This window comes from Hetaerina americana, unplaced genomic scaffold (genome assembly GCF_022747635.1).
Source record: "Hetaerina americana unplaced genomic scaffold, ioHetAmer1.1.p SCAF_7, whole genome shotgun sequence".
NCBI lineage: Eukaryota > Metazoa > Arthropoda > Insecta > Odonata > Calopterygidae > Hetaerina > Hetaerina americana.
The window spans coordinates 13,178,638-13,192,915 of record NW_027287316.1 but is presented as its reverse complement, the minus strand read 5'-3'; the positions used below and the strand labels follow the sequence as shown (position 1 = coordinate 13,192,915).

The following is a 14,278-nucleotide window of genomic DNA, read 5'->3' as shown; positions in this document are numbered from 1 at the left end:
ATATTAGACGAGCCAAAATGTAACATCTTCTATTTATATAAATCAGAATGTCTGATATTTACTTGGAGATTATTGAACAGTTCGACCAATCTGACGGAAATTATGCATGGGCGCATTTGATGATCTTTAGAGGGTGCCACCGCATCATACATATATTAATATACCTAAATTTACCCATCAGTTGCCTACACATGGTGAGATAGTGAATTAAAATATTGGACAGACTCACTTTGAATGTGTCAACGTTGGAGGCACAACTCAAAATTACTCACTGGAAGCCGACAACAACGTTTTGAGGCCCTATGGCCAGGGCACATGTAAATCGCACAAAAAGCCCACCTGCCTCAGCAGGCAATATCCTCGAAACTTTCACACGTCGCCCTACCCTCTTAATTTGACCACCCACATTTTAATAGTGTGATTACTATATCAAATTACAGATGTCTACACTAGAATGTAGCATCTGCGTGGAATCTCATCGGATACAACATTGTACCACAGACCGGAGAGTCCTGAGGTCATATTCCGGGTGATATCTTCTGAACTTTACCGTAAAATAATTGCGGAGTGTGATTTTACTGCCACTAAAACTTCATGGGAAACCGGACGGTTAAAAATAGAGATAGAAAATGAATGAACTCACTACCCTGAATACATGACTTTCTTATACCAATGATATTAAAATAAGGTGATCCCAGGCCTCACTTATCAAAACAAACCTTCAGGTTTATTAATGCGATGATGATGAACATGAAAATTATTAAAATCCAAACTTGAACTTGAACCAAAAACAGAAAATTAAACATTATGAATCACAGCCGAGCAGAGCTGGGAGCGTCAGATAGAATGCGTCAGTGTTGGTGAACCTAGAGCGTCGATCCATGGTGTCTCCTCATCACATGCACTGATGATATTTCGTTAGAGATAACACTTGCTCAAATCTGTGGCGTGGCCAATCTGGTCTGTAATAAGACCATCATGCAATGACAGGGAGGCAATCGGATCTCTTAAACGCAGTTACCGCTGCCCTCTTCGCCAGGTAACTTCGGATCCAAGTCGGTGGAATGAAATCCTTCGGAGAGCGAATGGATACTCACTGTGAAGCGCCCTTGGAGTACTGATAGCCGGAATCTCGGACAACTTGCCTGGCCAAGGGGAAGAGTTCGTCCCGCCTGCTCAGCAGGGCGGGGACCAGCCGGCATATCTGCGCCGCGGCCTCGTTCACCGAAACCTGCAAGCAATGTGCAAGACGGGAATCCATGAAAAAAACTGAATGTTTATCGAAGGAAGATAACGCTAACAAAACATAGCAATGCACACGGAAAAACGCTCGAGGTCACTTCTGGTACCAAGCTTATGAAGTGCTAAAATCGCACAAATTACGTTCAGAACAGAGGATATTACAAGGTAGCAAACAGAAAATGCAGTTTGAGAAATTGGGAATTTCCTCGTTTGCGATAGTTGTAGGGAGCTTTGAACTACTACGAAGAATATTAACTAAAGTAAACATTCAACTCTTAAAGCCCAAAAATATACACACTTCTGCATATAATAACTGTTTTAGGAGCTTTAGCATTCAATGGAATATCCTCAATGCATAGGGGTAACATTTTTTTCGGGCAATCTAATCAATAACACAATAAATACATTTGAATATTTTAATCACACAATGAAAGAAAAAAGGGTCATACACATTGCTCGATCTTCAACGATAGTGCCTCAAGAGTGGGAGTGAATTTTCCAGACTTTTAAAATATAAGGTCAGACTGACATACTGTGTGAGTTAAAGCTATTTGTGTTCAGATCTGGGAAGATCAAAAGCATCAGTGATAATGATATCGACTGGGTGTATTTCGTGCCCAGGTCGAATTATAACTTTTGATGGAACATTTTTCATGGCCAAACTAATGTGAAATAGAGTGATAGTACGGATATCGCCAAATAATTTAATGTACAGTATATTTAACCGACAACAACTATTGATGGCCACAGATGATGAATCCTTCGTGGATGATTAGCTGGAATAAGTTGGCGGAGACTTGAATGACCGAATGGGAGGGTACGTTGTAACGACTGCAAAAGCATAAAATATTCGATACAGAAGTAAACGTTAGCGTTGATGTTTATGATAAAGGCAATATATGACAAATTTAGGAGAATTCTTTCCATTTCTCCGGTGATAACCAGAGTAAGTGACGAGCTGAGCCATCGTCATTAAGGGGTTTGGTAATCAATAATTATGAAATTGAAGAAGATGGTAAAAAAGGAAAATTGCATGCATCATCTGATGTTTCACCTCGCGCTTTAAAGAGCAAAAAATAAATAAAATCAATTTCTCGATGAGGACCACAGGATACAATATGTTATTCACGCATATTAATTGGTATAGTCAACAGATGGCTTAACTTAATTGGAGAAGTTAATGGTGACGTGAAAATAATACATTCATTGATGATGGTAATCACTCTCTCTGTCTCTCCCACTTTTGGCCACTCACCTCGTGCAGAGTCAGCGGCTTCTCGGGCTTCCTCTTGCAGTCAAATCGACCGTAAATGGCGGCGTATTTCCGGATCTCATCCATGCGCCTTGGGTCGTCTTCCGACATTGCCATCACAGCCTGCAAACATTGATTATGGGGTATTAGAAGATGCTGTTGCAAATTAGGAGCAAACAGCGACGGGGTAAGTGATAATATTGCGTACAGTCATTTACAAAATTTCAACCTTGAGCGTACTGAACCTATGACACCAGGGAATAAATTTTAAGGGCAAAAATGGCAACATTATGTTTATATTTTAAATTCCTGTATATTTTATCCAAAGTTCAATCATCTCATATGAAATATCTCTCATGCATTAAAAATAATCCGATAGTTGTCACCCGGGAAGTTAATAAATACTGATTACCTCCTATTTGTTCGCTTAATTTAGATGGACACATATCCACAAAAGCTTTTCGTTCAAGAGACGTAATAAAAATTTTGTTAACCGAAATATTTGAGTACAAAATTTTGAAGGGCTACCGCCTCCTTTTTTATTTTTATGAAGTTATCGTTGAATTCAATTAATGCTATTAAGTTAAAAGAAAACAAAATAAATAAAAGTTCATGTATACCATTAGTAAAATATTCAAAAGTACAACAGTTACTATCGGAACATAATTGAGTAAAGCTGCAATTTCAAATTTTAACGAAATTTTAGACCCTTAAACGAATCCGGAGAGAGAGAATATTGCGAACATCATGCTTACATATGTGCAAATAAGAGGGCTCACTAAACAAATAGAGTTTATTAACAGTATTAATATTACGCATTATTATTAACAGTATTGATATTACACTTCCTATGCCGGAAAAGAGTTATCGACTACGAATAGAATCGGAGGATATCCAAAGGCTCCCACCATCGAAGTGCTGCCCTTCCAGTTGACATATCCTCCACATGCATTTTTATATGACCTTTTCAATCTTTCCAACTCAAAGCAACATTCCCTTGGCAAACTATTAGCAATTAGAAATACGTTCAACATTTAATTGAAGTAAACAACACTGCAAAATTTCAATTTCCTGAATCGTGGACTACGCGGGACAGATAATCGAATCCGAATCATATAAAGGTAGGAGTTCCGGCCGATGTCTTCATTTCCGTTTCGAAATTGACTGAAAATTGAATCCAAATAGATTCGACTTGGGAGTGAACTCCCCGGTCTTGGCACGCCTCTGAGCGGGTTCCTCCCAGTGCGGCCCTTTCCGGTCCGTGGTGCACCCACCTCGAGATCCCTGCAGATCCTCTTCTTGGCGTTATGCGGCCGGGGCTCGAAGGGCGGCAGGCAGCGAGAGAGGCGTTCCGCCGCCTCCGCGAGGCGGGCCACCTGGGCGTCGAGGAGCACGGGCTGTCCGCCGGGGGGCGGGGACTCGGGGCTGCAGGGCGGGGGCCAGCCGCCGCCCCCGCACCCCCCGTCCCCCGACGACTCCTCGGAGCCGAACCAGCAGCCCTGCGAGGAGGCGGCGGGCGGAAGGTGGTGTCGGGGCGGGGCGGTGCGGGGCGAGGATGGGGCGTCGGGGGGCGAGGGGGGGCCGCCCTCGCCGCACGAGGACCCGGGGGACGCGTGGGAGGGCGAGGGACCGGAGGTGGAGGGGGCCGCGGAGGAGGCGGGGCAGGCGGACGAGGGGCAGGGGGCGGCGGCGTCGGGCGCCTGCGACTGGGGGGTGACGGCGGCGGGGGACACGGGGGGTCGCGGGGACTGCGGGAGGACGTGGACGGCAGGCGGGGGCGGCGGGGGGCACGGGGGTGGCGGTGTGGGGTTCGCCGCTTGGACTGCAACCTGCGGTGGGGGAGGAAACGGGACATCACGTCCAGTGTTAAAACATGTTCAATGCCAAAAATAAGTAATCACTGATGCAGACTCGCTACCAAACATGAAATAGAACATGCAGAAGTGGGCTAAATGCCATCCGAGTTGCACCTAACCAAAGACCGTTTATTATTATTAAGTTGCCTGGTTAACTAAATCGGGTTCAGGCCACCCATTATATCATGCAGGCACATCAAAATTAATCTTATCTTCTGGAATGTACGCAGAATGATGTAGTTTATATCCAACTTAGGAACAATACTCATGATCCCCAGGAGCCAAACTAACTAAAGAGTCAATTCTAATTTATTAGAACAATTTTCTCTGAATCTAAGCGGAGGAAATCGCCTTAGGAAAATAACTCTCATAATAAAGGTAGAAAGATAATACAAAATTGTAGAATTTCGCTCCGGCTTTCGCAGTGCAGTTTAGTATTGACTTCATATTAAGTATCCTACCGAATAACATGGAACCACATAGTTTAGGCTTTGAGAGTAAACTTCAATCCTAAAATTGGTTGGAAGTGAACTTCCACACGATAGCTCTACTGGAAAGTCATGAGTTCCATAATAGAAGGATTTTCAGGATCGAGAATGTCAAACGTGAAAAATTTAATGACACAAGAGACAATTTAACACAGTAAAAAATTAAGAGTCAGATTGCCATCGGTAATAGTTTACCTATTCTGGAAAAATAGAGCAAAACTCACACAGGATTGCGTATTTCTCGCTAATCACCTCAGAGATTCAAAGGAACTTCATACAAATGCCCTTCAAAATCGATATGTTTGTTATTCATTTTAGATTTAATTGAAACCAAAGTATATAACGTGCCTCTCATAATCCTGGGTTATTGATTTATTATCATTGATGTGATATTATCATTTACATTCTGCTATTATGTCAATAATATGTTCTATGGGCGAAAGCATCAATGACGAAAAAGCTAAATAGTCACAAGGACTAATGTACAGCCTAAAAGAAATTCATCCTTTCGCAATCTGAAGCGAATTTAAGAGTCATGCTATGTGAATGTAACTCCCAATTTTTTATTTTGGCAATCCAAACCCAATTATTCCAAAATGTTGACTACTAATCAAATTTTTTCACTGATTCTCATAGAAAAATATGGTTCAATGAAAAAGGAATGTATTAGGTATCAGCGCATACGCTCCGTAATGGTGAAGTATACCGGAGATTTAGCACAGCAATCTCAGAATTAACACACATTCGAATTGATAAAATATTATCACTTAAAAAAAAGAATATTATCATTAAATTGCAGATCATTCGAAAAATAAAAATCTGTTTGATAACTAACAAAAGAGGAGAGCCGTTCAATCCGGCTAAATCACACCGTAGGAATTGGTTCTTCTCGGGAGGGTAAGACTATCGTGCGAACAATAAGGCATCAGAGTGTGTCCAGACAAAACGCATTCGTGGAAATTCGCGGCATCCGATCTTCACAATGAAAGCTAGCAATCTGGATGCGATCGCGCTAATGAGAATTGCCGAACATTAATAATGATGTCAGTGTTGTTTAATACAAGAAAATGCCGTCGTTTGAGTCCAAGAAAGAATTTTGTATGTACGCCATGAGTATCAATTCTTTGGGGGTTTAAAATAATATTTATCCTTTGCGATAAACATTATGCCAAGCGAATCATTCACGGGAATCGAATTTATAGGGTGATGAAATTCAGGATGGAAATTTGAACCGGGAGATATTATTTCTCGTTGGTCGATATTTCGCTTGAAGCTTTTTATTATTTTGATCACAACGAGACCAAAAGGAGACACTATTCGCAGTCCGTTAGCCCTTATTAAAAAAAATAAGTTTAAGTTTACGCTTACAGAACAATTCAAAGGGAGTTACGAATCAATTGAGGAAACATTTGGATCATAAAATCGTAATTTACACCCGAAATATATAGAAATGTTCATCCGGAAAAACTTTTCCCGGGGAATTAAAAGGATTGATCAACCAACTCGCGTCACTTTGGCTAAGGGAGGTGTCCCGCGCCCCTCAAGGCGAGCGGGAGGGCGGACGGGGATGACCACTACCCACCTGAGGCGCCGCAACGACGAGGAAGGGGTGGCCCCGGAGGGCCTGGTGTCCGGGCGAGGTGGGCGGGGGTGGGGCGGAGTGCGTGGCCAGGGGCGGCGGGGCCACCACACCTGGCATGGACCGGGGCCCCGTAGCCGAGGGTGGGAACACGAGAGGCCCCGAGGGCCCACCCGGCACCAGTGGAGTCTGGAACGGCGCTGCAAGCAAAGAGAAGGATGGGAGAGGTTAGTTGTGCGGCTAATTTTATTCAATGAGGATGGGAGGTACCCAATGAAGTATTATTAGTAGAGGAGGTATTTTTAGATGAGTACACATATAACTGTAATTTTACTGCTCACTCGGTACTCCAACAGTAAAATAAACGCCCACATTTCTGGGCGTTCATACATGCAAAATTATGAACTGTGTAAATATGCATTATAAATCTCTGCCTCTATTTTAGATGGGTATACACAAATAAAATGTCCAAACTATTACTAATTTCCAAAAACCCAAACCCTGTAACCCAAAAAAGCACGTCGGGAAGGGTGGGTAGAGGTAATATGAACAGCAGGTACTATGATCGAAATATATGACGCATTAGTAAAACCAGCAACTGCCGTAAAATCGCTACTTTACCTGAAATTATATTTTTATAAGATGTATCTATACGCTATAAAAGTCCGAAAATATTTACAATGACAATAGAGAAATGTTATTAAGAATTTGGTACCAAATGAATGCAGCAGGATATGCTCAAGTTCAAACGCTTCAAACGTAATCAAGTTTGAATGGAGTACGTGTAGGTAAGCCATTCGTGTGTGAATTTAGTAGGGTACACAGTTACAGGGTATCATCTCAGCACTCCTCAGCATAGGCTTATTTAGTATTTTGTATAAATTAGATCGGCAGTTCGTAAGAAAAAATTAAGAGCCAACCATACTTAAAAAATGAGCCATTTTGTTTGCCCGTGCTTTAAGTTGCATGGCCCTCGACACTAGGAAGCGTACGATACGTACTAATTTGAACACCAAAATTCTAACGGAATTAAGAGGGAGAGAATTTGTTGGACCACAGACACGAAATATTTGAAGGTGAGTTTAAGTTTTGAGTTTAATTTTGCTTACCCTAAGTTAGATGGTCCAGGACCATTTTGCCTTTTGTTATTCGCTGTGATCCCATCTCTTAAATCATTAATCAATTTAAATTGATTTTGCATTTTCTAGAATGTATGTAAGATATGTTATAAATAATAAAACGAGACAAAATAAATAAAATTCGCAAAGAAGAGTTAAGTTTTGAATTTATTGGTTAAGAATTATTCAGTTACATTTAACATATACAGTAACACAATATAACGGTTTCGCCTAGGACCTCGAAGCAAAGCTTGCATTGAAAAATGATGCTAAATATTGAATGAATACAAAGATTTATTGCTTATGAAAGGAAAGGATGCTTTCCCTGATTTATAGTTCAATAAATTATATTTAATAGGCTGTTTATAACTACAGAAAAGAGGAAAAAGAAATATGTGAAGCAATAATGGGAGATATGAAATGTTGGGAGATAAGAAGATATGATGAAGTGAGCTCATATGGTTTTTATTCTCAGAAGAATCAAGAAATAAACCTCAGGCACAGTCATATCCCTATAAGTTCTTTCCCCCTTAAAAAGGACAATGATTTCAAGCGTTGCACTCTATGAATTAGAGTTCCATTACTAAACCAAATGCAGCAATTCAATGGGAAATTGTGCATTTCGTATCAAATTAATCCTTCAACTGAATACGAAATTACTATTGTGGGAGAGCCGTGGAAGTAGCATCCATACAAAGCCCTATGTTTTATCGTCCCATATATTAGGCCCACAGATCAGACATTGCTGTGAGACTTGATGACATTTGATTCTGTTGGCAACGCAGAAAACATATTAGGCGCACTGAAATTATATAAGTAGAAGAAAAAATTCAGCTATAGCGATTAATAAAATAACAATATGTGACGGAACTGATTGATTGGAATACACATCGCACACTGCTCCAGAGATGTGTTCTTAAATGTCTCTTTAAAAAATCACTGAAATGAAAGTAGGCAAAAGAGTTCAAATATTGGATAACAAAATATATGCAGTCTCCTGGAAGGAAGGTATGATATAGATGCCTTTTACACTGACCACCCCATTGAAATTCAAATAAAATCTGTAACATTACCCGAAGATAAACATCCAACAAATTCACAAGCACGAAAATATTGGGTATAATTATATATATAGACCCGTCACTAACTTTAGAGAGACATACAACAAATAAGACCTCTTCCTGGATTCATAGAAAAAAATGTGACTTTCTCGAAAGGAATCTGTCATGCCAGATAAATTGTAAATTTTACAGGATGCAAAATATTCGGCTACAAATGGCTAAATGAAATTGTGCTCCAAGGACGGCTAATAGCAGAATTGATTCACTCAAGTTTTTTCTTTGTTTCTTTGTCTCTCATTTTTACCGCCCACAAAGAGGGCGAGACAATAATTACAACCGATGGGTATCATTTTTAAACGGTGTGCATCGACCGGCCTCGCGTCCGCCTCCGACCCGGCACTCCCGGCGTCACTCAAAGAGACAACGAAAGCCACATAATTCCATCCGCCCTTTAATAAACCCCATTGTCTCCACGCCCACTCTCTCTCTCTTGCTCCCCTCCGAGCCCACAGCCCCCCCCCCCTCCCAGCTACGTCACGAGCAGAATCGTCCATCGCCTTGGTTGGGCTCCTCAAGGAAGAAAGTATTGATCCTGTCAGCCACCCCGTTTCTCCCCCCCTCAAGAAGTCCCCCTCCCCTGTGCACTCATCTACCCTCTCCCCACTTCTTCTCTCCCACCCAACCGCCTTTGCTATCGCTATCCCTTCCCATTAGGGTCGACCCGAAGGGCCGACGCGCAGGGCCAATGTCCCTAGGAGAACGGATTCTGGTCGGAGTTTCGGGGCGATTAATTCTCTCGGGAGACGGCAGACGATACGCGGACCAATGCCGGGAGACCCAAGTCACCACCGACATAAGGGTCACAACCATACCCCTATCGATGCCAGCGCCCATTCTCTTTCGAGGTCTACAAACTTTTGATTGGACAATACGCCGCGAGTGAGTTGTTTATCTGCTAAGGATTATCAATGTGACCAAGCAAGTTAAGTATCAATTTTGATACATTAAATAGATATTACTATGGTTTTCTTCTTTCACAATTTCAGTAGTTCCAGGTTGCGATGGCATAAAAATTTCAAGTTTTCTAGTAAACTGCCAAACCATACTAACCAATACTGCACTACCTCAGGTAAAATTTGCCAAAAAAACAAGGAAGTAGACTATTTCTGATCTCACTCCATTCAAAGTCCATTGGACGATCGAATCGAAAAATTCCCGGTTATGTTTAAAGATCAGTGCCACTAATATTAATGCTGCTGTTCATTTACGTGAACAAGTGATGGCGATTGACGAATCTGACTTTCATCAAACGCATCAATCTAATTTGTTAGTATTATGGAGCATGAAATGCGTTTTATTACCTATGTTGTTCTGAAATTACTAAACTACACGACCGATCCCAAATTAGACATTTGACGTAATTTCCAAATGAGGCCATTCTATACAGCAGATTAATAGATGAAACGGCACGAATAATCACACAAAGTTCAACTTATCAAAATAAAATCTTTTACTAGAACACTGTCTCGAATGAGAGGCTGCGGATTCCAGAGTATGGAAATGACCAGATGCTTTATTGTCCGCAGAACCTATAAAGATCTGACAGCTTAAGTCTAAACTTTATTAAAATAGTAAAATTGTCTTTCATGAAGTCTTTTGGAGTAGAATAAATGAGTCTATAAATGCGTCGCAGGGGGTATTCCACAACTCCCAAGCTTGTGATAACTGGATACGGGAAGAAAGTCAAATAGGGAACATTCACACTCACAAAACTATATCGCAGATAAAAATACCGGGCATACGCACCGGTGTCAATTTATCTACTCTTTTTTACTTTCCGAATGACAACATTTGGACATTTTAAATGAAAATTTGAAAACTAAATACATAACTAGGAAACCATCCCGCAACTTTCAATGGAAATCAAAGCACGTGTTTGTTCAGTTATCCAACAAGGTAAGATTTGAAAGTCGAAAATGGATTAAGGAGGAATTTATTTCAAAAATGGAGGTAGCTTCGACAGTTTGGAAAATTTATTCCTAATGGTAGATCATAAGGGGGTAGCAGTCGAGTGGGTAGAGCGCTGAGCTATTGACTGGAGATCCCAGTTTCGATTTCGGATGACACCTCGGGACATCCTCATTTTCAAACAAACTGTGCAATTTTACGGGTTCAAGTTCTTTCTGGGAAGCCGCAGGCGGCACTGGGGATAAAAAACTTCGCACTCTCCCTTTACCGTTATGAGTGCAAATTCCACACCACTGCAGAGGTTACATGAGGTGATATCCACCACACCAAACTTCACGTTAATTACTATTTGTGTGGGTAATTTTCACAGAAAAACAGTAAATTATAATACATTCTCCATGATCAGGACAAGAAAGATGGGCGATCAGCGAAAGCCAACTGGAATTCGCTATAATGCCAAGAAAAGCAACTTTTTCTCGGTAATAAAAGCGTGGTGGCATTATGGTTGTTACAGAACAAATATTTATTCAGAGAATATACTTTTGACTTCCTTCGCGGAAATTATACAACTAAGTTGCAGGATTAGATGTTTCTCCTTATCAATGAACCTGGCCAATTGAAGTCCCCAATTAACATTCAACAACCATCTGGGAGATTCAAACGGCCTAACCGAAGCAACGTGAAAGGCCATTAAAAGAGGAAAGCCAACCAAAAAGAGAGTCGAGCACATCCGCAGAAGTGAGTTCCGATTCACCACAAGTGGTGGATACCAACACCCCATTTATATATTTCCGCGTGATGCACGATCAGCTACTTGATTTCAACATGGCGCGCGGCGTGGCTTCCGAACAGGATGGAGGGAAAAGAATTAAGCCGGCGGGCGTGGTGCGGAGAGGGGTGGGGGGGTGGAGGGGAGTGGCAATCGCCTTGCGGGATAGGGAAGTTGCGAGCGCTGAAACAAAGCTTGGGGAGAAGCTGCCAACAATGAGCTGGCCAACAATGACAGACCCTGTTGCGAGTGAGTCTGCACAATAAGGAGGGGCACGACCCATTGTTTGGCCAAGTCCGGAGGAAAGAATTGAGGGGTATGAGCACGGTTAAGTGAGGGGACAGGGGGAAAGGGGCGCGCGTGGTGGACCCGGAAGGGGGGGGGAGATCGGGGGAGACTAGAAGGGTGCTGTAGGAGTGAGGGGCCTCGAAGACAGGCCATGGGAGGGGCTGAAAGGACGAAAGACCGGGGAAAAAAGAGGGTTTTCCCCACGCACACACGATATTCTTCACTGGTTGGGCCAAGTGAGGGGAGGACGGGACTCCTTTGAAACCATAAGGGCGAGGAAGGAAGGAAGGGCTCAGGGGAGATGAATGGGCCAGGGACGTAAAGGGGATGGGGGAGTGGTGGAGATGGGCTGAAGGGGCTCGCGTTACGGCCTTTGCTGGAAGGGGAAAAGGGTACGACGAGCGATCCTGGCGCGAAGGGGTGTGTGTGTGGGGGGAGGGATTTTTATTCGACCGATGGGCGCGTGTCGCATTAATTCCTCCGGCCGCCGCAAGGGCCCACCGTGGAGGGTGATTGTCTTGCCCACACCAAGGCCTCTCCTGGCCTCGGCCCTCTGATGGGGCGGATGGCTTAACGAGGTCGTGCGGGCAGTGAGTGTTTGTTTGCGGGCCTCCCCATTCTCCTCTGGCCGACGGCGCACCATCGACCCCACGCGAGGCGTGGCACGCGCGCCGGGCGTGCCGCGCGATTTTTGGCAAAGGTCACCCTTGCCGCCATGCTGACCCGACGCGATGGGATCGCGACGATAATCGAGTAGCACTCTGCCCGCGCATCGAAGTTTAATGATTCAAACGAATCCGTTTGGTATTGACATCTGAATCGAACGCACCAAGCCACCTCGAGGGCCTGTGGCAGGGTGCGTGAGGTCACAAGCCATTTGGAGTAAATGACGACGGGTGATAAATAACAGCCGAGAAGTTCCAATTGCCGTACATAATAGTCACGAATTGTATGAGGAAAAAAATGCTTTGTACTCGCAATTATCGGTTTGGGAGTCAATTGCTTTTTGAATGTTCACTGTAGTCTCGCAAGTAAAGCAATGAGAGAGAGTCATACTAAGATGTCAGTACTAAACTCGAATGAATTGAATTAATTCAAAAGAATAAGAAGTGGATGTAATCTTCGTGCTTTCAAAGTCTCCTAACTCAGGCTTTCAAATAGTTCGAAAGGAGAGCTGTATCCAGTGAAATATCGGAAATACAATCCTCGTCATAAAGTGTTCCAGATTCTCGACGTTTATTCAAGGCGACTTCTAATAATTATTATTCACATTTCGTTATGATTTGTCATATGGCCCGAAATAATCAAAACAAAAAAGCACCTCCCTTTAAGTTTTCATTTGAATATTTCCCCCTATTTCATAAAACTTAAATTTCATAAAGCAGTCCCTCGGATGCCACTAACATACTTACCCCCTGTAATTTACGGGGTCGTCAGAGCGGTCAACGGGAGCTGTTGATCAGTGTGGAGACTCTTCGGCCGCTGAGTGAAAGACAGGATTCAAGTCCGGATGAGCCTTTAGACTGAGTCCTGTGGTTAGGACTTTGGGGGACTGTCCAGGGGACACGAGTTCCACTTTGGATGACGCCTCTGGGCAACCTCTGCATCACCATAGCAGGGCGAATTTTCGGGTTCCTTCCAGATATTCCTGGACCATCGCAGGCGGCGCAGAGAAACGAAATTTCCCCATTGAATATTTGCGAAGTTCAATCACTGTAGGGCTTACTATGAGGTGAAGTCTAACCCTCGCCAAGCACATCAAACTTCCGGTTTAGCTTTACTGCACCGATAATGATTTAGATATCCTCACTAGCGAGTGGTTTTATTTGAGTACCAAATATTATTACAGGCAAGTCAGTATTACAGCACAGGGAAAGGAATTTACCTCCCAAATGAATACATTTGATAAAGGTGTAAGTACGATATAAGCTCCACCTCTACCTAATGAACCAGCTGCTTCACCAAATTCACCGTTGAGCTTTACTAAGTATTTGAGGAACAAAGTACGCTTAGCATTGAATTCAAATCCAAAAGAAACCACAATAATCTGGCCGACGAGCGAAGCTATTATGTTAATTTGTCAAATATTAAAGTTAACTACGAAGAAATATTTTCTCATTCTCCCGGTGCCTCTTTTATGTAAACTGCTGCTTCCTCTTCAGGTAGAAACTTTAATTGCTCCACTTTGAGGACGGATGGTTAGTGCCCGCTAGGGACACCGTAATTGACGGAGGAGTCCCTGATTCTCAAAAGGGCCGAAGATGAAGACACATTCGCCACAAGGAGAATTGCCAAAATTACACCAAAAATGAAGGAAGACCTTTCCGATGAAAAACGACTGAACAAATTATCTTTGGGATGAAATCGCAGATACCACCAGTTGGAAGGTAGCCACAGTGACATCCGTGAAAGGTAATCGCGTGACTTCAAAGGTTGCCTATACCCACCTGTCTCTTTGCGCGGCCCTTTTTTTATGAATCATATAATAATGCCCACTGGGGCCTTTCATTCCTACCCACATCGGATCGCTTCCGAATAACAACTTTGTGCCTTCGTGTTTTTAAGCCTCTCATACTTCCCTGCCTCGTTTCTCGCCAGTCCTCCTCCTTGCCATGCGCCTCTCTGAAAATACTCTATCGCTTCCCCGCACATCCAAA

The 14,278-nt window shown here is 42.9% G+C and overlaps 1 protein-coding gene across 1 annotated transcript in view; it reads right to left on the bottom strand.

Moving 5' to 3' along the window:
- Nucleotides 1-14,278, bottom strand: part of LOC139696541 (uncharacterized) — a 65,363-nt gene that overhangs the window by 28,330 nt on the left and 22,755 nt on the right. The window contains exons 4-7 of the mRNA XM_071595344.1: nt 6,421-6,617; nt 3,769-4,323; nt 2,498-2,617; nt 1,098-1,231 (exon numbers count right to left, since the gene is read on the bottom strand). Coding sequence (XP_071451445.1) covers nt 1,098-1,231; nt 2,498-2,617; nt 3,769-4,323; nt 6,421-6,617 — 1,006 coding nt within the window. The remainder of the gene's footprint in view (nt 1-1,097; nt 1,232-2,497; nt 2,618-3,768; nt 4,324-6,420; nt 6,618-14,278) is intronic.